The 23,708-nt window shown below is 35.6% G+C and overlaps 1 protein-coding gene across 1 annotated transcript in view; it reads left to right on the forward strand.

Annotated features, from left to right (window-relative positions):
- The window catches only part of LOC131034409 (actin-related protein 9), a 217,233-nt gene that overhangs the window by 79,090 nt on the left and 114,435 nt on the right, over window positions 1–23,708 (forward strand). Inside the window, exons 9-12 of the mRNA XM_057965876.2 lie at window positions 274–338; window positions 7,885–7,974; window positions 8,206–8,256; window positions 16,768–16,899. Coding sequence (XP_057821859.2) covers window positions 274–338; window positions 7,885–7,974; window positions 8,206–8,256; window positions 16,768–16,899 — 338 coding nt within the window. The remainder of the gene's footprint in view (window positions 1–273; window positions 339–7,884; window positions 7,975–8,205; window positions 8,257–16,767; window positions 16,900–23,708) is intronic.

A 23,708-nucleotide genomic window follows, 5' to 3' on the forward strand; every position in this document is an offset into this window, starting at 1 on the left:
CATTAAATAACTGTGTTAGATGAGCTCTAATCAGAATCCGGATGGGAAAAGAATATTTTATGGATGATGGAAAAAAATTATTGATTATTCAAATGCTCATGCAAAGGTTAATTTAATAGGTATATTTGCCACTTGACGACTTGCCTGATTGTTGTTTTTGATTTCACAATGGGATTCTCAACCAAGGAATGCTTGGAGCAAAAAAATGAATTCACTTGTTGCATATCTTCTTTTGTATTATAATAATTATGGTTTTTTGTATTTTCAATGCAGAAATCAAGGAGATGTTGTCCGTTGTTTTGCAAGATTTGGGGTTCAGTTCTGCTGTAATCCATCAGGTTTAGGCTTAAGCCATGATCTACTTTTCTGTGAAGTTACTTTTTTGGATATTTCTTTTGATTTTAATTTGTGGTTCTTGATCTTTATTTCTTATATCATTCTAAAGATGATTTTTTCACTGATCCACAAATATATATACTTGAATTTGTTTCAATGAATTTGAACAAATTATATGAACAGAACAGTTTAAACTTTTAATTTATCCATCAATCTAAATCTCTATCTTCTTAGTATTTCAATGGCATCAATATAAACAAAATAACGTAATTTTTTTTCATCTTATTTTTATTGTTTCAGTGAAGAGGAGATGTTAATATTTTTCTGAAGCCACTGTTTTTGGATTGATTATCTGCTAATAACAAGGTTACTATTTGTCATTGGTTATTTGATTGCTTTAAAATGGTTAACAGTTTGATGCAAAAAATTTAAATAATTTGCTGAGAATTTGAAAGGTATTTTGGCTGCAAAGACCTTTCAAATGAATGGGAGATCAGCAAGTTTAGTTGTTAAGCATGCACATGGTGGAATCCAGATTATTACAGATTGCATAAAATTAAGAAGAGCCCTGTCATAGACTCTAAGGACTTGAAAGGTTTGCTTAAGAATCATGTATATCCTTTAGGGCTAAGTCACAATGTTCAAATTCGAATTCGAATTCGACAGCCATGAAATTCGGATGAAATTCGACAAGGGAAAATTTCGGAAAAAAATTCAGATAAAATTCGCCTTCTATAATTTTGTTTATTTTTAAATATATGTATACTTCTAATAAATTATCAGAATAGCGACTGTTGTTGGGGAAAATCCGAGGGCGACCCAGCAGTTGCAGACACCCATGACCCAATAGGTACAAAGCATATACAAAGAATACCCACGACCAGCTGAGTTGTGTTTAGAGGCGGATAGCAGTGCTTTATAGAGGAAATTCGATTTTTTTTATAGAAGTTTGAAATTCGATTAAATTCGAACCTCATCCATGAAAATCGCCGTATCTTGTGACTTAGCTTTAGGGTATGAAAGTGAACAACAATTTAAATGGAAATATTTACACCAGAGATGTTGCCAAGTAGGGAAAGCTAACACTGCTAAAGCCCAGAAGCAAGCTATTTTATGCATATTGTTGAAGATAATATTGAATGTTGTGATGAAGCATATGGGGATTTTAACAACTATATGTAAAACGAGTTATCAATCATTAAGATGCACTCCACGTGAGGCTTATTTAACACATTATAAATTTAAGTCTATAACCAAAATAAGACTAATGGTGGAAAGAATTCAGGCAACTTTTGTCCAAGAAGGATAAAGAAGCCTCTAATAAGAAAATTAAAGGGAGAATGATTGCAAATACTGTTTGGAATTTTATTGTTGGAGTTCGTCTAGAAAGAAAATGATCCATATAGGAGCAAGGAGTCAGCTAATTCTACAGGGAAAGACACTTCAGCATGTTGCAGGGTCAAAAACCATACCCATATGGCATTAAAAGTTAGATATGTTTATACATTTATGTTCCTTCCAAAATTCTATGCAATTAGAAAAAAAACACTATCTAATTTTTAGTCAATGCAAAAGATATTGCCATTTAATTAATTGGACAGTTTTGTAACCAACACTGGCAAAAGCATAATCAATGGGACGGTTTTGTAATCAACACATGTTGAAAGGAGCAATTTTGCTTGAGCTGGAAATAGAAGTAGAATTTGTATTTAGTGGTCATTTCTACCTCTTTAGTTCCTGATATGAAGGCGTGCCAAATGTAAGAGCAGTCTACTAGGAATTTTAAAAGAACATCGGGGGTCTGAAACAAGCAATGGATGAGGACAATTGGTTCTACTATTCCAAAATCAGCAGAGAGGAGACAATTGTATGTTGTATCTCATAGATTGAGATGCTGTAGTAGCTATAGGCTAACAAGAAATGTCTTTTCACTAACCTATTTGAGAGTAATATACTTTGGTAGGGAACAATTGCTCCTACCAATTGGGTTTTTCACTCATCATTGAGGTTTTCCTATTTCATACCATTGTGTCATGTTTACATACTACTTCAATACTTTATTTTTTATATATGAACAACAATTTAATGCCTCCATAACCCCACTGTCATTTGGGATTCAAGTAGAACTGTAGCTTCAATGTTTGATTACCTATTTCTAACCTGGTTTAAGGGGAAATTATGAATACAAAAAAAATGTTATCACGATGCAATGTCCCCTGCGGGAACCTTGCCTCAATTTCCCTAATTTGCCCTAAGTAGGGTTTGGTATGATGTTCAGAACTGAGATTGTTGTATTAGTCCCTTAATTTTGAGCCTGCAATAGTATTCAACAATGTACACATATAATTTCCATGCTCAGGATATTCAATAAATGCCTTTGGAGCTCCATCCAATCAACCCATTGCTATTGTGAATTACCTGTGGGAGATCATACAAGGTGCCTTTGAGCCTATTCAATAGGTTCAGGGGCATGGAAGTGCGACTGTCATATTACCTTCTGCTTACCTCTTTGGAGTTCAGGGGTACGGAAGCACATCCATCATCAAACCCTGCTTAACCCAGATGGTCCCTTGGCTACTTGCCCTGCTTATATGTGCCGTATCTCCCCTCCACAATGGAATGGCAGATTGAATAAAGCTTTAAGGAATCATTACAGCCACTCTATTATACAAAGGCAGAATTATTACAAGAACAATAGTGTATATATATAACAGTAGCAATATAATAATCTTCAATACTGACTTAGCCAATTTAGAGAGATATCTAGGCTGCTGGTTAATATATTCATATCTGAATTTGAAGGCTCTTCTAAATGCTTGAGTTTCTACCTCTTCAATCCCTCATACTTGATGTGGTCTTCTACATTTTATATCTGTATGTCTCTATGGAGGGAAACAATCTTTGAGAGATGTTGACCCTTAAGAATGGTCACAACCTTTCTTAATGATGATACCTCTGCATAACCCAACCTAATCACTGCCTTGTTAACTTAATGAAGTTGTTTAATCACTATTAAGATCACAGCTTTATAAAGAATAAGATCACTTCTTAATGAGATCTCTTTGCTGCTCCTTAATTACTAATAAGATCAATTAGATCATTACTCTTATTTGTAATCGCAGCATATAACATGATTGCAATCGCTGCATACAAATACAGTTTGTTTTAGTTTGTCACCTAAAAGGGATCATTATTTAACACATGAATCACTGCCATTATATTTTGTTGCTGACTTCAATGCTTGCTTTCCATATCTACCACTTTTGTATAGTTGGTTATTATACCTGAGACATAGAATTCGGGTGTCAGAATAAAGTGAATACTGGCTGTGTGACACATCATGTAACACATCCTATTAAACTTATCTTTGTCCTTAGAATGGTCGATCAAATGAATCTTATTGAATTGGTTTTAATACAAATTCTGAATCGGTCAGCATGATAGGTATATTGGTTCCTTGACAAATTGATTAGTAAATTCTTTATGTCATTGGTGTTTTGTTTCAACCACTTTATCACTTAAAGTTATTACAAGTCATAGTTGGCAAGAATTGCTATTTTCATAATGCAAAAAATTATTAATCATGCCTTGCATAGACAACTTACAGAACAATTCCATCTATTAGTATCCTAGCTAAGGTAAAGCCAGAGCATAACTCTCTATCTTTGTTAATGAGCTTGACAACAAAACATGCTGTCTTGAAGGCTTAAAAAAAATTAATAATAAATTTATCACTTGATATACACACCAGTCACTGAGAAACAAGTAAATATCATGGTTACACCATTAGCTAGGACCTATTTTAGACACCAACGCATGACTTGCTGTGACGTTGGGATGAGTAATGCAGGCTTCTTTGAACCATAGTTATAATTTCAGTTTTGATGCAATGGATTTCATATTCCATGAGTTTTGTATACATTTGACAATATTTAAATATCTACATGTGTTATTCCTTTCAGCTAAAATTTATGTTTATACTTATGTGATCGATGTATACTTTGTGTATGTGATCGATGTATACTTTGTGTATGTGATCAAAATAGCTTCTATTTGATGAGTCTATTGTCTTTAAGTTTTATTTATTAAAAAGGGTGTATGAAACAAATTTTAAATTCTTAAAAATCTTTGAATTTCTTGGGTCTTTCAGTTCTCCTAGTCTTTGTCAAGTCTGAGTTTAAGTAAAAATCAGCTTGTTGAGTGTGAGGCGAGTCTGAACATTGTAACACTGGCTGAATTTATAATTTTTGAACACAATGATTGATAGCACGACTATGAAGTACACAAAAAATAATGCACTTTAAAAAGACTTGTATCTGAAAAGGAGATTGTATGGAGCTTAAATAGAGGCCCAAAAGTTCTCAAAATGTGAACACTTCAACAACACTTGACAAATTGCAATTTTTGAAAAATCCGTGCATCAAAATCAGAAATCGTCTACTAGTGCATAGAGCACGAAAAATTAGCCCAAATAAAAAAACTTGCTTGAAATTTGAAGGTTGGAAGTTAAAGATATGAGCCTATTAAGTTTGTCTTTAAATTGCAACTTGCCAATGGAGAGGGGGCAAAATTTGAAATAGAATTGTATACCAAATATATCAAACTTCTGCCAAAGATGGAGGAACTACCAAAGATAGTTGTCTCCAAATAAATTTGGACTCTTCTGCCAGATGTAGAGATTGTCTTGCTAACTTTGGACCTTTGCCAAAGTTGGTGTAATTGTCAAAATTGCTGTTAAATGTAGTAGAGGCACCAAAGAATGACACGAAGGATGAGGAGTGCAGTAACGACAATTTTTTTTAAAATTTTTTTATATTAAAAAGGTTAATAAATAATTAAATTAAAAAAAATATAGAAAAGAGGGGAAATGTGGGCTTGAAGCCATATCCAATCACCTTGACAAGGGTTTGCAGACCTTGCTAAGGGCCATGGGGCCCAAAGGGTGCTGTAGGGCATACCTTTGAGTACCTTGCAGTACCCTTGTGAAAGGATTTGTGTACATTCTTTTTTCTTTCTGAAAACTTTTTAAAAATATTAAAAGTTTTGCCAACCAACAATTTGTTGTCCTCGTGAAAGGGTTTGTGTACGTTCTTTTTTTTTTCTGAAAACTTTTTAAAAATATTATAAGTTTTGCCAACCAACAATTTTTTTTTGCCTTAGAGCTCAATTTTTTTCAAAAGCGATGATTTGACAGTTGATCTATAGGTTCTTAAAAAATACCCCACTTCATATGACAGCCTATGCTCTAAATACTGAATGGCATGCAACTAGACCTGGGAGAGTGCTTCCATTTGATGATGAAAGGGTGGAAGAAGGCTTCACGAAATCCCTTGTGGAAATGTATACTGAGGATGAGTCTATCAAACTTAGAGCACAATGGCTAGCTTTTGTGAATCTTTGTGGCCCAACATTTAGTAGACTAGAGTCAAGGATGGATAGAGCTACCTTAGTTTAAAACGATCCCATTGGATGGTGTACATGGCATGGCAAGGATGCATTAGAGTTGAGGATGCTTGCCACTTGACTCCTTTGACAAATTGCTAGTTCCTATGCTGCAGAGAGGAGTTGGTCTAGATATAACTTCATCCAATCAGTCAAGAGGAATAAGCTTACGTCAAGATGATCAAAGAAGCTGGTGGCTGTGCATAATGCCTTGCGGCTCCAGGACCATCAGACTCTTGAGTATCATTAGACTCCAGCTGCATGTTGGGATGTTAATCTCAAAGATACTACACAAGTTGATAATGAGGAAGGACATGGTATATTGCTTGGGGATCCCATTAGATTAGCATGAGAAAACCTCTCGTACTGGCAGTGATTCAGACTTCGATAATGATGTAGTGTTAGGAGATACTGATTAGGGACAGCTGCATATTTTTATATTTTTGTTATTTTATAGTTGAAAGTTTGTAATTTCTATATAATATACATGCACATTGTCAATGAATGCAATTAAATTTTGTTAAAAAGTAATTTATTTGTCACTTTTTATAAAATGAAAATCCCAATTGACCTCTACTATCATGTGTTAATGTTCTATTATGTATATGATGAGTACTTTATCAATGCTTATCAATGATCATATGATCAATGAAAATTTTCCCTATTTTTTTAATAGCCATCCCCAAAAAATGGGTCCCTCCCGTCCCTGCCCCCAAAATGTGTCCCCCATCCTCGTCTTGGAAATTTGGGGTAAGATGGGAATTTTTCCCAAAAATAATTTTTTCTTCGTTTTACAAATTTTCTGTGATGACTTTTAATGTCACTAAATTTCTTCAAGTGTTTAAATCGTTTCTAATTCTGTTAATTACTAAATTGATAATTAATCCCAGAAACAAGATGGAGAAGTTTAAATGAATGTTATAATGAACTATGTATGTGTAGTATCTAACATTGTGAAATTTTGACTCCTGCATTGGAGTAGAGGTCAGAAACTCTACAAACTTAGAGAAGAAAATATCAGGCTAATCTGCATACAGCTTACACAAGCCTTAACAAATACACCTGACTGAGGCTAAAATTCGAGCCACAATACAAGCCAACTTGGTAGATGCGAATTAACTCTCTTTAGGGGCAGTTTGTTTTTGATCTTGCTGCCCTCTTCTGTGTTCTATGAACTTTTTAGTTTGGATGGTAGATTATGGTTTGTACGCCCTTGATGTTACCTGGATTCCAATGCAGAGTTATTTGTGTTTCACATTAAAGCTCATTAAAACAACTTTTTGAAATCATATGGCCATCCTCTTGAAATTGTTAGTGCATCTGCCTGCAGGGCAAGGTTTTCAATACAACATACTATTTTCAAACAGATCTAATGCATATTGATCCTACACTGTGGGAATCAAAGGAACTGTAAGGCAAGACACCTCTAATACACATTGAAACTCCAGCAAGTTTGGATTACTGATACGGTGTATGAAATATGAATTGCTTTAGAAAGTTTGATTAAAGTTAGAAACATTGGATTTTGGTAGATTCTATGCTATGTTGTAAGAAAAGAAAAATATCTGGAAGAATCTAGATATGGTAGGTGCAAGATTTTTTTTGCTGGAATTAGCATGTGATAAATGAGATAAGCTATATTAGTTCGATTGAAGTTAGATACATTGGATTTTGGTAGATTCTATGCTATGTTGAAAGAAAAGAAGAATATCTGGAAGAATGTAGGTGTAACATTTTGTTAGCTGGAAGCAGCATGTGATAAATGAGATAAGCCACATTCATTAGTTGGTTCATGCTTAAATGTACCTGAGCTTTGTTACACTACAATCTCATTACATGCCCACTCGGGTTATGGGTTGCCTTATTGCTGTGAGATAAATTTGAATATGGGACACAATCTTATGGTTATCTTACATTAGCATTGCAGCACAACTCTTGGACCATTCATATTGCAGTTTTAATAATCAACAGAAAGAAAAGAAAATTTAATTTGATTAGAAAATTAGAGGACATCTTTATTAGGCTTCTTCTTCTGACATATTTTATGTTAAAGCTAAATCATTGAATTCAGGGACATTTTTTTCTCTAATATCTAACATATCGCAGGAAGGTATTGCAGCAACCTTTGGAAACGGAGTAGCTTCTGCATGTGTTGTGAATATAGGTGCTCAAGTTGTATCCATTTTGTGCATTGAGGTAAGGAATTCAATTGATTTCTTGAAGCAGGTAGTGCATATCTGGTAATTTGATGATCAATGAGGAAGAGTGCAGTAAATGTGAACTTTCCTTGTTTAAAAAATCTGGTTCTGTTAGATATTTTCAAATAGAGATTTACAATTTGAAATCCATTTCTTTTTTGTGTTTTCCTTTTGCCATTCATGATGCGTGTATTTGTTGTCCTCATATATGTGATTATGCTGTATTCAGGATGGAGTTGCTTTGCCAATGACAGGAGTGACACTCACATTCGGTGGAGAGGTAGATTATTTTGATATATTTATATCTGATAGTCTGTAGAAAATAACATAGATCCTATTCTATTACAAAACATACATGATACAATCTTGAATTTTATTTGTTATATTGAAAATACTGTTTTACTGATCTTTGCTACATCTCTCCAATACTCAGGCTGAAACAACATAAGCCTTACAGCCAACTTGCTATGAAATACTAAGGAATAACTAATTAGAACAAACTTTCTTGGAGGTTTTTAACTAGAGTGGGTTTTAAGAAGATTTGAAGAAGAAAACCAAATAGTCTTGTAACTGAAAAGTCACCTTATAATGATAGTTACAAGATTTGGACTTGGCATGAATTCGCAAGATAATTTTTGACTAAGACTTGGACTTAGCTTGAACTTAGCAAGCTGGTTTTTGACTTGGACTTGAGCCTAGCACTTAGATTAGGCCAATATTTAACCAGACCTTGGTAAATTGTAAAAAGCATGAAAAGTAGAGATTAATGAAGATATAAACCTTTTATGATGTACCCTTAAATAGATATACTTTAAAGACGATAGGCTAATCAAATAAAACTCAGAAAAGCTACTTTGATCACATGCACTTGTAAATATTGATCATAAGAACAGCATTTATAAATATATGATATGAGAAATAGAGCCTTTTATCTCCTTATCATTAGGGGCTTTGAATCCTACCCCACAAATAGTAATTGCATCTACCGTGTTTTTCCAATAAGCAGACCTATAATAAAGAAAATATACAAAAAAATTGAGTTTAAATTTAACTTTTACAAAGTTACAAATGCTTAAGTTAAAAAAATTCAAAAGACAAAGGAATCAAATAACATGTTTAAAGACAAAAATAATAATCAATTATGTGGTTGTGTAAATAGGAATGGATCAATAGAACCAAAAATCTTCAAAATAATGGTTGGTTTTTTTGGAATAGTGCATGGTATGATCTGTGAAATTAATCTAGATCCATGATTTATAGGCCCAATACTAACACATTGTAATTAACACTGATATTGACATTACTATCAGTGGTTGAAGATCTAGGTAATGAAGGCTGAGGAATGGAAGAACAAGACTCTCTATGAATGGCTGCCATCTCTTCTCTTTGCCTCTTTTTTGGTTTCTTAGCTGGCCAAAGATCTCCAATTGACTTTGCATCTCACACACAACATCAAGAGGTGCATTTGTGCACAAAGTAACATTTTGGCATGGTATTTGTGCGAGTTGATATTTCAATTAATTAATGCGTCTCCTTGTAATTTTCATTATGCAGTGTTTGCAAAACAAGTCCCCTTTATTTGGCCTTAGGAGGACATCCTTCCAACATGGACCCTTTCTAATTGGATCTGACATTACAACAATCTATTAATTTGATGTAAGCTGCAATAACAAGTAAACATAAAATAATTTAATACTTAGGGTTTCTAGATAAATGAAGATAAAAAAAATAGGAAAAAAACGATTAGAGTTTGTAGCTAAAAAATAAAAAATTGGAAAAACATTGCTAGGGTTTGCTCATGAAAACAGATAAAATAACAAAAAAATGTATAATGGAAGAAGCAAAAAATAGGGAAAAATGAGTTCTCTTCATTTTTCTCTCATTTATTTTTTATTCAATGAATTTAAAATGAAAAATAAAAACTAGTGTAGAAGATACATGAAATGGAAAAAAATAGGGGAAAGATTTAAAGTAGGAAAACACCTATTCAAATTGGTTTCAGCTTGACGGTGGCCTGCTCAAAAGCAATGGTGGGCTCTTCTGAATGCATTGTAGGCTCCTTTAGATCCATTGAAGGCTATTACAAACCTATCCAAGTTGAATTTAATCATCAATGTTTGCTGCTCAACTTGTCTGTTGGTTTTTGTTTCAATGGATTTTGTTTTTGCATCAGTATTCTTTTTTCCTTCTTTCCTGTGGTAGCAAATGTAATGAATGTCTTTTGAGACTATTAGAGGTCATTAAAGTGATAGAGGTTCCAATATTTTATATATTTTTTTCTGTTATTAACGTCTCTGGTGAGTGGCCAAGTCTAATCAATGTGACTTTCCAGTTTTTGTGAGTTTGGATGACTCATCGACAAATTGGTTCTTGAATCTCCCAGCCGTGGCTACCGTAATCCACCTTGGGACTTGGAACATTTTTGCATTTCCAAGGAAGTTTTGTAACTATGCTTATAACACATTCCAAGGCCTCCAGAACTCATAGGCCTTGTCTTTCCCATCTTTTATGTTTTTTTTGGCCATAGAAAAAACCATTCTAAATGCTTAATTTTGTTAGAGGAAGGTTTGGTCATAGTTGAACTAGTGACATGCTTGACCTCTGTTGAACACTTACCCATTTCATCTTTTCTCTTTATGTTCAATCACTTTTAGTAGTCAAGTCTTTCAATTCATCTTCCTTTGTTTTCGTTTGACAATCAGTTCCTAAAATTTATTTTTAGTTGTCAGTTTGCAAGAACGATCCTTCAAAATTGTTTAGCAAAGGGGCTAGGTTCAATGAGAATATTTAAGCGACCAACTTGTTGTGAAATATGGATCGAAGAATAATGACAGCGATTCTGGAAGACTGATTGCCGTGAGTTATTGATCATCTCCATCATTGAATCCGGTTTAAATACAAGAGGAAAGGTTGCCTACGTAGGGACATGTCCATATGTGGCAGTTGCCACGTATGGACATGCCCCTACGGAGGCAACCGTTCATAACAATTAGTTTGTTTATGTTTAATTTCCGAACTGTATGCTCTGTTAATATATCACTCTCCAGATAATAACCGATTTACCATCAGTTAGATTCACGAGGGCTATATCTTAACACTCCCTCTTAGCAGGAGTGGATCTAAGTAATTTTCTTGGGAGCATATTCTGTCATGACTTCCGACACAATTCGGGACAACATTTAATATAGTCTTGTCATGACAATAAACTCAATATCATGATATCCAGCTCAGTTCGGGACAATCACTTAAGAAGTCAATCATGAAATGATCACATACTTTAGGATCAAGATATCCGGCACAGTCCGGGACAACAACTTAATGTAGTCAATCTTGACACTTGGTCAACTATTGTCAAGATCGTCACCTTGAAATAGTAACCTTAAACATAAGAAGATCGTCATCTTCTTGAACACAGTTAGAATATTGCAATATACATTTTATTTATTTATTCATGAACAAATTACACATGGTAGGAATTTCATCCTAATAATCTCAATTATAATCTAGTCATACCAAGTTTACTTTTGAAGTATTCTATCTTCAATCTTGCAAGTGGCTTGGTGAAGATATCAGCATTTTGCTCTTCAGTATTGATGTACACTAGTTTTATGACGTTTCGATCTACCATATCTCTTATGTAGTGATAAGGGATCTCAATATGTTTGGATCGATTGTGAAAAAATGGATTTACTGAGAGCTTGATACAGCTCTGATTATCACAGTGAATTATTGTTGAATTCAGAGTTTTTCCAAATAATCCAAATAATAACTTTCTTAGCCATACCGCTTCACGAGCTCTCATGGAGGCTGCCATATATTTTGCTTCGGTGGAGCTTTGTGCAACTGCTGACTGTTTTTTGCTGAACCAAGATATCATAGCAGAACCAAGACTGAAGCAACAACCTGTAGTACTTTTACGGTCAGTGGTACTTCTGGCCCAATCAGAATCAGAATATCCTTCAAGTTGAATCTCAACATTTTCATACTTTAAGCCAAGTCCGATTGTGCCTTGTAAATATCTTAGAATGTGTTTAGCAGCCATTAGATGTATCTTCTTAGGTTCACACATGAAGTGACTTAATACATTTGTAGCATAGCAGATATCAGGACGAGTATTTACCAAATACATGAGTGAACCGACGATTTGTCTGTAGAGTGTGGGATCTGTAGGTTCTGAATCTTTTGCCTCAATTTTCAGCTTGTGCAAATTAGTTTCCATTGGTGTAGCTAATGGCTTACACTCCATCATCCCAAATCTAGTTAGAATATCTGTGGTGTACTTTCCTTGATTTAGGAAGATGTAGTTTTTCTTCTGCCATACTTCTAATCCCAGAAAATAATGTAGAAGCCCTAGATCCTTCATATCGAATTCTGCTACCAGATCTTGCTTACATTTCTCAATGAGATTATCCTCTCCTGTTATCAAAAGATCATCCACGTAAAGGACCAATATAATCATATTGCCATTTGAAACCTTGAAGTAGATGTTGGGATTTGCTAGGTTCTTGGAGTACCCTAGTTTGGAGAGATAGTTGTCTATCCTTGCATACCAGGCCCTAGGTGCTTGTTTTAACCCATAGAGAGCTTTCTTTAGTTTACAAACATAGCAATTTTTATCACGTATGGTGAATCCTTCTGGTTGTTTTATATATACTTCTTCTTCAATTGAACCATTTAGGAAGGCAGTCTTTACGTCCATTTGTTGAATTTTCCATCCTTTGGATGCTGCAATTGCAATGATTGTTCTTACTGACGTATACCGGGCAACTGGGGCAAATGTCTCTTCATAATCAATTCCTGCTTTCTGAGAGAATCCCCTGGCCACAAAGCGAGCTTTATGTTTTTCAATGCTGCCATCAGATGCATATTTGATCTTGAATAACCACTTGGATGAGACAACTGATTTGTCTTTTGGTCTAGGCACTATATCCCAAACACCATTCTTTAGAATAGATTGATATTCTTCAACCATAGCATCTTTCCAAGCCTGTTTTGATAAGGCTTCTTTGACATTTGTTGGTTCAGAATTTGTGAGTTCGGTTAGAAGTGCAGCATAACATTTTAGAGTTCTTGTTCTCTTATTTTCTTTGGAAATTTCATGTGGTTCTACATTATTCTCTTCAATCATTTTCCTTGCCCATAGAGGTCTTTTTTTGTTATTGAGTGTTTCAATATTTTCATCAACAAGAGGTTCAAAAGCTCTTATGATGTCCTCCCTCTCAGTGTCTGAAGATTCGGAATTTTCTATGATATTCTCCCTCTCAATCTCAGTTATGTGATCTTCTTCTTCTTTAGTAATGTTATCATCCTCAGGTTCTTTGAGTGTAGTGTTTTCTTCAAACTTTACATCTCTACTTATCTCAACAGATTTTTTCCCTGGAATGTAAATGCAATATCCTTTAGTATTTTCACTATAGCCAATGAAGATACCTCTTTTTCCGGATGGTTCTAGTTTTGTCCTCTTTTCTTTAGGAACATGGATATTTACGGGACAGCCAAATATCCTTAAATGACTTAAGTCTGGTTTGTTCCTTGTAAAAGCTTCTTCAGGAGTTATGTTTTCTAGAACTGAGTGTGGACATCTGTTTTGAATGTAGACTGCTGTATTTGAAGCTTCTGCCCAGAATGAAGTGTGTAAGTTTTGGTCATGCATCATGGCTTTTGCTGCTTCAATTATGGTTCTGTTCTTTCTTTCTGCTACTCCATTCTGTTGTGGATTATATTGTACAGTATACTCCCTCTTAATCCCAACAGAATTACAAAAGTCTTTGAAGTTGTCAGATGTATATTCTCCCCCATTGTCGTATCTTAACACCTTAATTTTCTTCCTTGACTGGTTTTCTACTAGTGCCTTGAATTCTTTGAACTTAGATAGTACTTCATTTGAGTCTTTGCACTTTAGAAAATATATCCATGTTTTTCGAGAGTAGTCGTCAACAAAGATTATGTAGTATAAGGATCCAGTTAGGGATGGTGTTGACATGGGACCGCATAGGTTTGAGTGAATTAGTTCTAAAATAACTTTTGATTTGTGCTCGCTTGAGGGAAAAGAAACTTTCACATTCTTTCCCAAGGCACATCCTTTGCAAATGCCTGTGTGTTCAGATTTTAGTTGGGGCAGTCCTGAAGTAATCTTCTTTATGTTGGATAGAGAACTATATCTTAGGTGTCCTAATCTTTTGTGCCATAATTCATTATTATTTGAAACTTCAAGATTTAGTGCTTCCTTTTGATCACTGCATAGTTTGTATAGGCTACCATCTCTTGAACCTACTGTTATGGCATTTTTGATATTTGTATTTTTAGGCTAGAGTACAACTTTATCTTCATTGAAGGTAACCCGATATCCTTGATCAGCTAGGCCTGAGATTGAGACTAGATTTCTTTTTATTCCAGGTACAAACAGAACATCCTTTAATTGTAGAGATACTCCATTTCTTAGTTTGATAGTACAGGTCCCAATACCTTTCACAGGATATGTGGAGTTATCTCCAATAGTAACCTCTTCACTTGAGTGCCCGTTAAGTGTTTCAAACTGATTTCTGAATCCAGTTATATGCCTTGATGCTCCACTGTCTACGATCCAAGTGTTTTTATTTGTATTTATTTCGCTTGATAGGGCTAAGAAGAAAAGTGAGTTTCTCCTTTGACTTCGACTAGAGTAGCTTGTGTTTTCTTCCTTTCTGGACAATTCCTGTGAGTGTGCCCATATTTGTCGCATTTGTAACACTGAATTTTAGACATATCTCTTTTTTGATGGTTTTTATTTCCTCTCTTCCGTTTGGAGAACTTTTTCTTTTTGTTGAAGGTATTTGTATTAAGTGCTTGGATTTCTCCTTCTTTATTTGGCCCTAATCCTCTTGAGATTAGTCGAGATTCCTCTTGAATGCACTCATTCTTAAGTTGTTCAAATTTGGGTAAGGGGGGTGTTCTGCTAATACATTGAATGTAGGATTCCCATGAAATTGGTAATCCTCTTAGGGCTATGAGAGAGATTTCTTGATCATCTACCTCATTTCCAATAGTTTGTAATTGGTCTTTTACTTCAGATATCCTTGAAAAGTATGTAGATATTGTATCATCTTTATTCATCTTTATGTTTAAAAGTTGTTGTTTCAAGGTTAACATTCTGCTCGCATTGTCAACTTCATATGTATTTTTAATGGTTTTAAATACTTCATATGCTTTAGGCAGTCTGGCTATAGATGGAAGAATATGATCTTTGACTGAGTCAATAATTATTTTCTTTGCTTTATTATTACACCTTTTCCAGGTAGATTTCTCTAGTTCATCATTTGGCATGTCTAGATTTTCTTCTATGTAAGACTCTAATTCTAGTTCTTCAAGAATGGCAATGATTCGTATCTTCCAGGAAACGAAGTTGGAGGCTCCTTCGAGTCTATCTTCCACTCTCATATTACTGGACATTTTGAATATTTTCTTAGTCGGATATATCCTCTGCGTATATAGCCTCTGCATCGATTTGTTATTTACTTCCGATAAATGCTTATGGGTAATATGGCTGTCTAATTTATTCTCTTAATATGCTGGCTCTGATACCATGTTGTGAAATATGGATCGAAGAATAATGACAGCGATTCTGGAAGACTGATTGCCGTGAGTTATTGATCGTCTCCATCATTGAATCCGGTTTAAATACAAGAGGAAAGGTTGCCTACGTAGGGACATGTCCATATGTGGCAGTACTGATTGCCGTGAGTTATTGATCGTCTCCATCATTGAATCCGGTTTAAATACAAGAGGAAAGGTTGCCTACGTAGGGACATGTCCATATGTGGCAGTTGCCACGTATGGACATGCCCCTACGGAGGCAACCGTTCATAACAATTAGTTTGTTTATGTTTAATTTCCGAACTGTATGCTCTGTTAATATATCACTCTCCAGATAATAACCGATTTACCATCAGTTAGATTCACGAGGGCTATATCTTAACTAGCTGAACTGATCCAATTTTGGATTATGATTTAAAATATTATAGGGAAAAAATGTGAATTCGTTCTTTAATATGTTTGATTTTTTTAAATGAGTATAAACCAGTATGAATGATAAATCTTACTTTTTTGAACTTTTTTGTTGGTCTCCTTCAAATATTTACAATTATTATTTAGTTGTATAGGTTAGTTACATTTATTTAACACTAGAAAAGATTTTGTTTTTTAAGTTTGTTCTTGTGGCTGTTGCTACCTACTTGTTATATTTTCTGTTTTTTCTTTTTGTTCTTCTTGAATTGCAGAACAATTTTTGGTTCAAATATCAGCTATTGTTGTTATTAATATTTGTATTCACAATCCGTGATGTTTAGCATTGTGAATTGTGGAGGCATTCATTATGCATAGTACAAGCTGCAGTTTGAACATATGCAAGATGCAAAGTCATTTAACAGATGTGCAAGGAATGTAGGTGTATGTTTATTTGTTGAAAATTTTCAGGGATTATGTTTTGAATATCTTTATATTGTTGTCTTGGGACCAATATTTTGACCCTTTTCAAGATTTCATATATGAGTGATTACTTCAAAGAGTTGGAGTTCTGTAAGTGAGCAATTAAAACACTGAAAATGTGTTGTTGACCTACTAAGATTTGGTTTTTGAATTTCTAATATGATGGCAATTTACTTAATTTTCAAATGTAAAATGAATCTCTTCCTCTCTCTGAAAGATGTCTTCTCTCGTGTATTTAACATTTTGTTGGTTTTGCATGACTATTTGGACATTTTAGGTTGTGAGCTACTGCAAAATATATTGATGTTTTTTAATCTCATCGTTGTAGGATATATCTAGATGCCTTCTATGGGTGGAACAGCGCCGTCAAACTTGGCCACCAATTGACACTGATCCCATGGGGAAGCCAATAGATTTTCTTATGCTTAATAGGTTGAAGGAGACCTTCTGCAAATTTAAAGTAAGATCTCATTGGCAGCTTTTATAATTAACTGTTTTTTTGAGGAAACTGCATGCTTTCTAAAGTAACAGGAATTATTCTATCAAGTTCCTATGGGGTCAATAAGGCAGAGATGAATGAGAAAATCATATCTTTTTGAGAACTTTGATGAATATTGCATAAAATTTAGAACTTGTTGAGCAATAGTGGCATAGCCAAATACGTTTACTATCTTTCATTTTGATTCTTTGAATTTTCATTTGATATCCTTTCATGTGTGGTGTTCTGATCTGTTAAGTTGTCAAGCTAAGTTACAAACATCTTACTTTTGAGCCTTGCAACTTACAAGGATAAATACAAAGAGCAAATTTTCATTGATATCCTTTCATGTGTGGTGTTCTGATCTGTTAAGTTGTAAATTTTCATTGATAGCCTTTCAACTTACAAGGATAAATAGAAAGAGGTAAGTTTAAATAATATTCGTGTACGCTACTAGGAAAAGACATGTAGAGTTGATCCTCTGGTATAAATGACATGAGAATATGACTAGTGGCTTACAAAAATGATAGTAAACATTAGGCCTTATTGGAAGGCCATTTCTTGGAACCAAACTAGAGAATGGTGTTTTATACAAACTACAATGGAAAGCATTATGGTCTGTTTCACTACTGCTCTCTTATTTCACAATTTGAATCAGGAAATGAAGTAGCTGACTATCGTACAAATGAAACCATTTGGATTCCATGATGGGTCAACTTCATTGTTTTTTCCTAGATACATAGCTTCCACGTTAACCTTTAAAACTTTTCAAGAGTGAAAAATCCATCCTAGTAGCACTCCCTATCATCATGGTACCCTCTTTCACCAACTCAAGTTTTGTCACTATCCTGTATAGTAGCCAAGTTATTATTGTTCACAAGTATGGCATACCCTTTTATCTTCATGTCAATTTTGTCTAGAGCTTTCACTTTCTACAAAGCTTCTAATTCCTTTTTATGAGCTTTGAGTCTGGATTGCTGAACTTGACCTTGATCCATAGAGGGGGTTAGATCAGTAGATCTGTTGTATTAGGCGCGCAGAAAGATGGTGGGTGTGAAGAAGAGAGGACTGTTCAGCAATGTTCATGAAATTATCATAAAACAGAATTCATTTTGTTTGTTAAGTTCTTGATTTGCCTATGGACATTAATTAGCTCCAAGCAATTGAGAACATGCAAATACAAAGAAAATAAGGAAAGTTGCAGGATATGTCACCCTTTGTTAGGATAATATTTAATATATCTCTATAGTTAATGGTCAATCATATATGTAATTTCCTGTTAGGTAGAGGTTGTGTTAGACATCTTAAATGTCTACAACTGTAAGTAGCTGAAGTAGTTAGGCTTATTAATGTTTGTAGTGCTATGCCACTGCTTTATATTGTAATCCCTCCTTTTTCCCTTAATAGACTAAGAATTACCATTTCACTTCATGAACATGGTATCAGAGCATAGGTGAAATTTTTTCGAAAATTTTAATCTTTGTAAAAATTTTCGGAATTTTTTCCAGTCTTCTCCAAAACCCGCCTAGGGTTTTCAGTCTTATTTTTCCCACCTGTTTCTTAAATCTGTAATCTGCGATTTTCATTTTCGCATGAGATTTTTTCCGTTTTTTCAAAAACACTTGGCTACCCACGTCGGGATTTATTTCCCGCTCGTTATCTTCGAGGTTTTTTTTTTTCTCTTTCGGCAGCAGTCTGTCTGCAAATCACGATTTTCGGCTAGTGCAATTTTTTGGGTTTTTCATGGTGCAAAAAAGGTTTCATTGTTTTGTCGCATTCTCTACTTTTAGCTGCATGAAAAGGGTTTCATTGTTTCCCGCCTTGGGTCTGCGCAACGACTCTATTAACGGGATTTTTTTCTTTATGCGCCATCTTTGACTCGCCCCTGTGTCTTCAGCCTGCGTTTTGCTGTCTTCGGCTCATTCCGTGATTTTTGTCTGCGAATCTGTAAGAACCTTTCACAGGCTGTGTTTATTATCTCTGTCCTTTTAGTTGAACCTGGTGCATTTGTGTTGCAATAGCAATTGTTTTTGACAGATAAAACAAGTTTTGACAAGATATGAAGGAAAAAGCAACAGTGCTATAATCTGGAAATTTATTAATTTCAGCCTGAGGTCTCTTATAACATTCAAACAACACTAATATTCCATGGAATGCTAATAGAATAATTTCATAGGTATATTACTGATTTTTCGATTGGAAATTCATCAAACCCTTGCTGTTCATGCAAGCAAATTTATGACAGCAGCTTACTGTTTATTCAATACTAACCGGAATCGCCCATGCAATAGCTCAAAGTGTCAAGGAAGACTAGGCGCCACCTTTAGTAATTTTTCCATGATTTTTAGAAGCCCCCTTGCCAAAATCGCAGTCTTCCAGCCATCTAGGATACGGCTTCCAAAGCAGGTCAAATCAGCAACCAATCACTTCAGAATTTCTTTATTTCTTCTCTACCTGTAGTTATCAAACCCTCTTCAAAGAACAATGCCTCTTTCTCCAATCTGCTCAAATTTGGTCTCTGAATGAAACAAACAGTAACAAAATCATCTAACATTTCACAGACTCTAATGTTGTTGCACAAGAATCCAACGTTTCCTTGCACCGATACCTCCGGTCACCCGCAGAATAATCTTCTGCTGAAAACCCTTGGCCAAGTGTCTTCTCAGAGCAAAAATCAGAATATCTTCAATCACCTCCCTTCTTTTCAAAACTCAAGGCAACCTTATAAACTTTCCAAAAGATGAATTAGGGCTGCAGCCCTAATTGGCGCAACTTCCCAAGTTGCACGATTTTATTATTTAAAAGGTGTTTAAACTTTTAATATTTCTTTTTGACTATTAAGGTGTCAAAAATAAATCATCTCCAGTCTAATATAAAAAGTGGCCCCATCCGATGAGAAATAGACCCTCACTTAAGTTATAACTTAAAGTGACTTAATAATATTAAAACATTAAAGTTTGCCACTTAATATTTAATTAAAGTAATTAAATATTGATATCTCCCTAAGTATCCATCAGAATTGCCTGCCATTAGAACTGGAGACTGCCAAACCATACTCTGCCACTGCCCAACCCAACTGGCTAAAAATAGCAAGATTGCTAAAAATAGAAAGTATCTCAAGCGGAGTCCTAGAGACCTCAAATGAGAACCATAATGCTCACTCTGAAGATGAAGAATTAATCTCCAGAAGACCCTCTAACCAACCTCATCAGCCTACGAGGGTTAGTGATAGGCTAATCTACTCAACTGACAAATGTCAACTAGCAGGGGACATCACAGAATCCCTTTTTTGCACCCTTGATGCAAACCTTCTTTTCTCAATTTCCTCTTTTTTACCCAGTTTGCGTTTGGTGGCTGCGAGTTTGTGATTTTTGGTCGCGACTGAGCGTAGTTTGCAACTCGGATTTTGTGCTGGGTTTGCAGCTGCGCGACCTAGGGTTTATTCGAACCCTCAGTAACTTTTCCTGTTAATAGGCTCAGTTTTTTTATTTTTGTTTATTCTGCAGGCTAGGATTTCTACACAACTGGCTAAGGTTTTTCTTTTTAATCCTTAGTTTCAAGCCGGATTCGCATTTTGATTGAAGATTCCTTGAGGGTTTTTCAAGATCTCTTCTGGGTTGCTTTCAAATTTTTCTAGGTCTTCCAAAAATTTTACCTCGAAATTTGTTCAAGTGGGTGCTGTTGAAATTTTTTGGGATTTTTTTTTTCAGTGTAGTGTTTTTTGTGCCTTAACCAGTTTGACCTCGGGGTACATGATGGCATCTTTGACAAATATAATGCTCGAAAGCAGCTTGATGTTCAATGGGAAGAATTACAACACTTGGAACCAATGCATGCTTACGATCTTTGAATATCGTTGCTTGGCAAAAGTTGTTCTCGACACCATCTCTCGTCCTACCACTGCTGGAAGAGACCAAGACAAATGGGATGAGCGCAACTGTGAAGCGGTGATCCTCATCAAACTTTCAGTGACTGACGATTGGCTACCCCAAGTGTCGTCCGACAAGACAGTTGCTGTGATCTGGACGCTCCTGAAGGATCTCCATGAAACATCAGATAAGAGTCGTGTGTTCTTTCTTAAGAACATGCTCTTTTCGATAATGATGTAAGAGAAGACCCCTCTCAGGAGCATTTGACAAAGATAAAGGATATTTGCGACCAGCTGGAAGCTACTGGTCGAAAAATGGAGGAAGAAGATATGGTGGTCATTACTTTGAAGAGTCTCCCACGTTTGTATGAGCATTTCATTGAGACGTTGAATATCACCTCCACCAATGTTGATCTCAAATTTGCAGATCTTTGCAACAAGCTGCTACAACAGGATTATTGGAGACAACAGTTTGGGAGCAGTACTAGTCCCACCTCCACAGAGCAAGCGTTCTCTGCCAAATCTTCTGCTAAGAACAAAGGGAAGGCTCAATCTTCTTAGTCGAAAGGTTCTGGTTCTTTTCAGGACAGCAAGAAGAAAAAGATCGTTCAGTGTAATTATTGTCATAAGTATGGTCACATGAAGGCTGATTGTCGGATTCGATTGGCTGCTAAACAAAAGAAGCTGGGAGGGTCTCAACAAAAGGCCAATGTCATAGAGCACTCTGAGCAGAAAGAATCTGCAATCTATGCTTTTATGGCCAAAAGAACTGCATATCCAAAAAAATCTTCTACCTAGTATATTGATTAAGGGGCCTCTTGGCATTTTACTCATTGTCGGGATTGGTTCACCAAATATGAACCATTTACTGATTCAGTGATCTTTGGAGGAGGAGAAGAGTGTATTGTTGCCGGTAAGGGAAATGTTCAGATTCACTCTGGAGGGAGAAATTGAATATTTCTCGATGTCTACTATGTTCCAAGCATGGAACATAATCTTCTCTTTGTCAGCCAGATCATGAGGCATTCTCCCCAGTTGGATGTTGTTTTCAGTTCATCCACTTGGAACATTGTTGATAGGGAGACTTGTACTCCAATCGCTATGGGACTTGAGGATAATGGTTTATATAGACTTGCTGATTCCGACGATTCTCAGGAGCACGCTCTGGCTGCTAGGAGTACATCCATAAGAACACTTTGGCATCAGTGTTATGGGCACTTAAACGTGCACTATCTCTCTCAGTTATCTCGAGAGGGTTTGGTTGCTGGTCTACCTGAGATCCAAACTTAAAATCATGGAGTTTGTGGAGCCTGTCAAGATGGGAAGCAACATCAGACACCATTCTTGGATGGTGATTCTTGGCGAGCTTCCAAGGTCCTTCAATTGGTTCACGCTGATGTATGTGGGCCAATGAACACTCCATCTATTACTGGGTCCAGGTACTTTTTATTATTTGTTGAAGATTTCAGTTGGAAAATGTGGGTGTATGATAAAAAGTACATTGATCTCAGTTTTGCAGTGAGCTACATTTATCGCTTCCTGACAGCTCCAAAAGCTGATCATTGGGCTGCAGCGAAGCAAGTGTTGGGATATGTGAAGGGCACTTCAGATTTTGGCATTCTGTATGGCAGATGCAAGGATCCAAAGCTGATTGGTTATACCGACTTAGATTGGGCAGGTTCTGTGGATGATTGCAAATCCACTTCTGGGTATGCATTCAGTTTGGGTACAAGTGCTGTAATATAGACCAACAAGAAGCAACAGGCAGTGGCTCTTTCCTCGACTGAAGTATATTATCGAGGAACAATTAAGGCAGCATGTGAGTCAGTTTGGCTCCGCAGGATGCTTTTTGACATGCAAATGTCACAAGTAGGTCCTCCCTTGTACACTGATAATCAAGGTGTGCTCAAACTGGCAAAAATTTCAGTCTTCCATGAACGCACGAAGCATGTCGAGCTTCATTGTCACTACATCCGCAAGCTGGTAGAAAACAGATCAATTCAGTTGCAGCATGTTCCGAGAACGGATCAAACTGCAGATATTCTCACCAAGTCTCTGAGCTTGGATAAATTTGTCAAATTCAGGGGGCAACTTGGTGTTGTTGACAAATTGACCATTTAGGGAGGGTGTTAGGATAATATTTAATATATCTCTATAATTAATGGTCAGTCATATATGTAATTTCTTATTAGGTAGAGGTTGTTAGACATCTTAAATGTCTAAAGCTGTAAGTAGCTGAAGTAGTTAGGCTTATTAATGCAGTGCTATGCCACTGCTTTATATTGTAATCCTTCCTTTTTTGCTAAATAGACTAAGAATTACCAGTTCACTTCATGAACATGCTTGCCCTTTTGGTATGCATACCGCTGTAGCTGGTATGGATACAGACATGATATGGCATTGGTACGATGCAAATACACATCTTAATGTGTCGAGAAAACCCTATTTTTAATCCTGTCAAATTTGTAGGGGTTTGGATTGTTGACGTGGGATAAGTGATGCTAATCTTTCAGTCAACACAAAATAGAATATTGAGCTGATCCCATTCTCTCAAAGAAGGAAGTTCCTAATGCTGCTATGAACATTCATAAGGAGACAACATCAAGGTTTTGACTCAGGTCTTGACTACGGGGATAACTCAACAGTGATGGTTTTGCTGGTAAACACAAAGGGGACTTACGCTTGCTGTTAAGATAAGCTTCGGGAAAGGTTTTACAAGCCACTTCCAAGACTCTACAAGTCTCATATCCATCAGTTTTTCGTTGAATATGATGTTGTTTTGGAATACCTAGTTACTGATTTTGAGATAAACGGAAAAAGGTAAAGGGGAGAGAAACTAAACCATTTTAACTAGAACAACGCCCTGAATATATAGACGAAACTTTCAAATAACTAGGCCTTGCTTTGCCTGTTTGAAACGTAA

The sequence above is a fragment of the Cryptomeria japonica genome, chromosome 8 (assembly GCF_030272615.1).
Source record: "Cryptomeria japonica chromosome 8, Sugi_1.0, whole genome shotgun sequence".
NCBI lineage: Eukaryota > Viridiplantae > Streptophyta > Pinopsida > Cupressales > Cupressaceae > Cryptomeria > Cryptomeria japonica.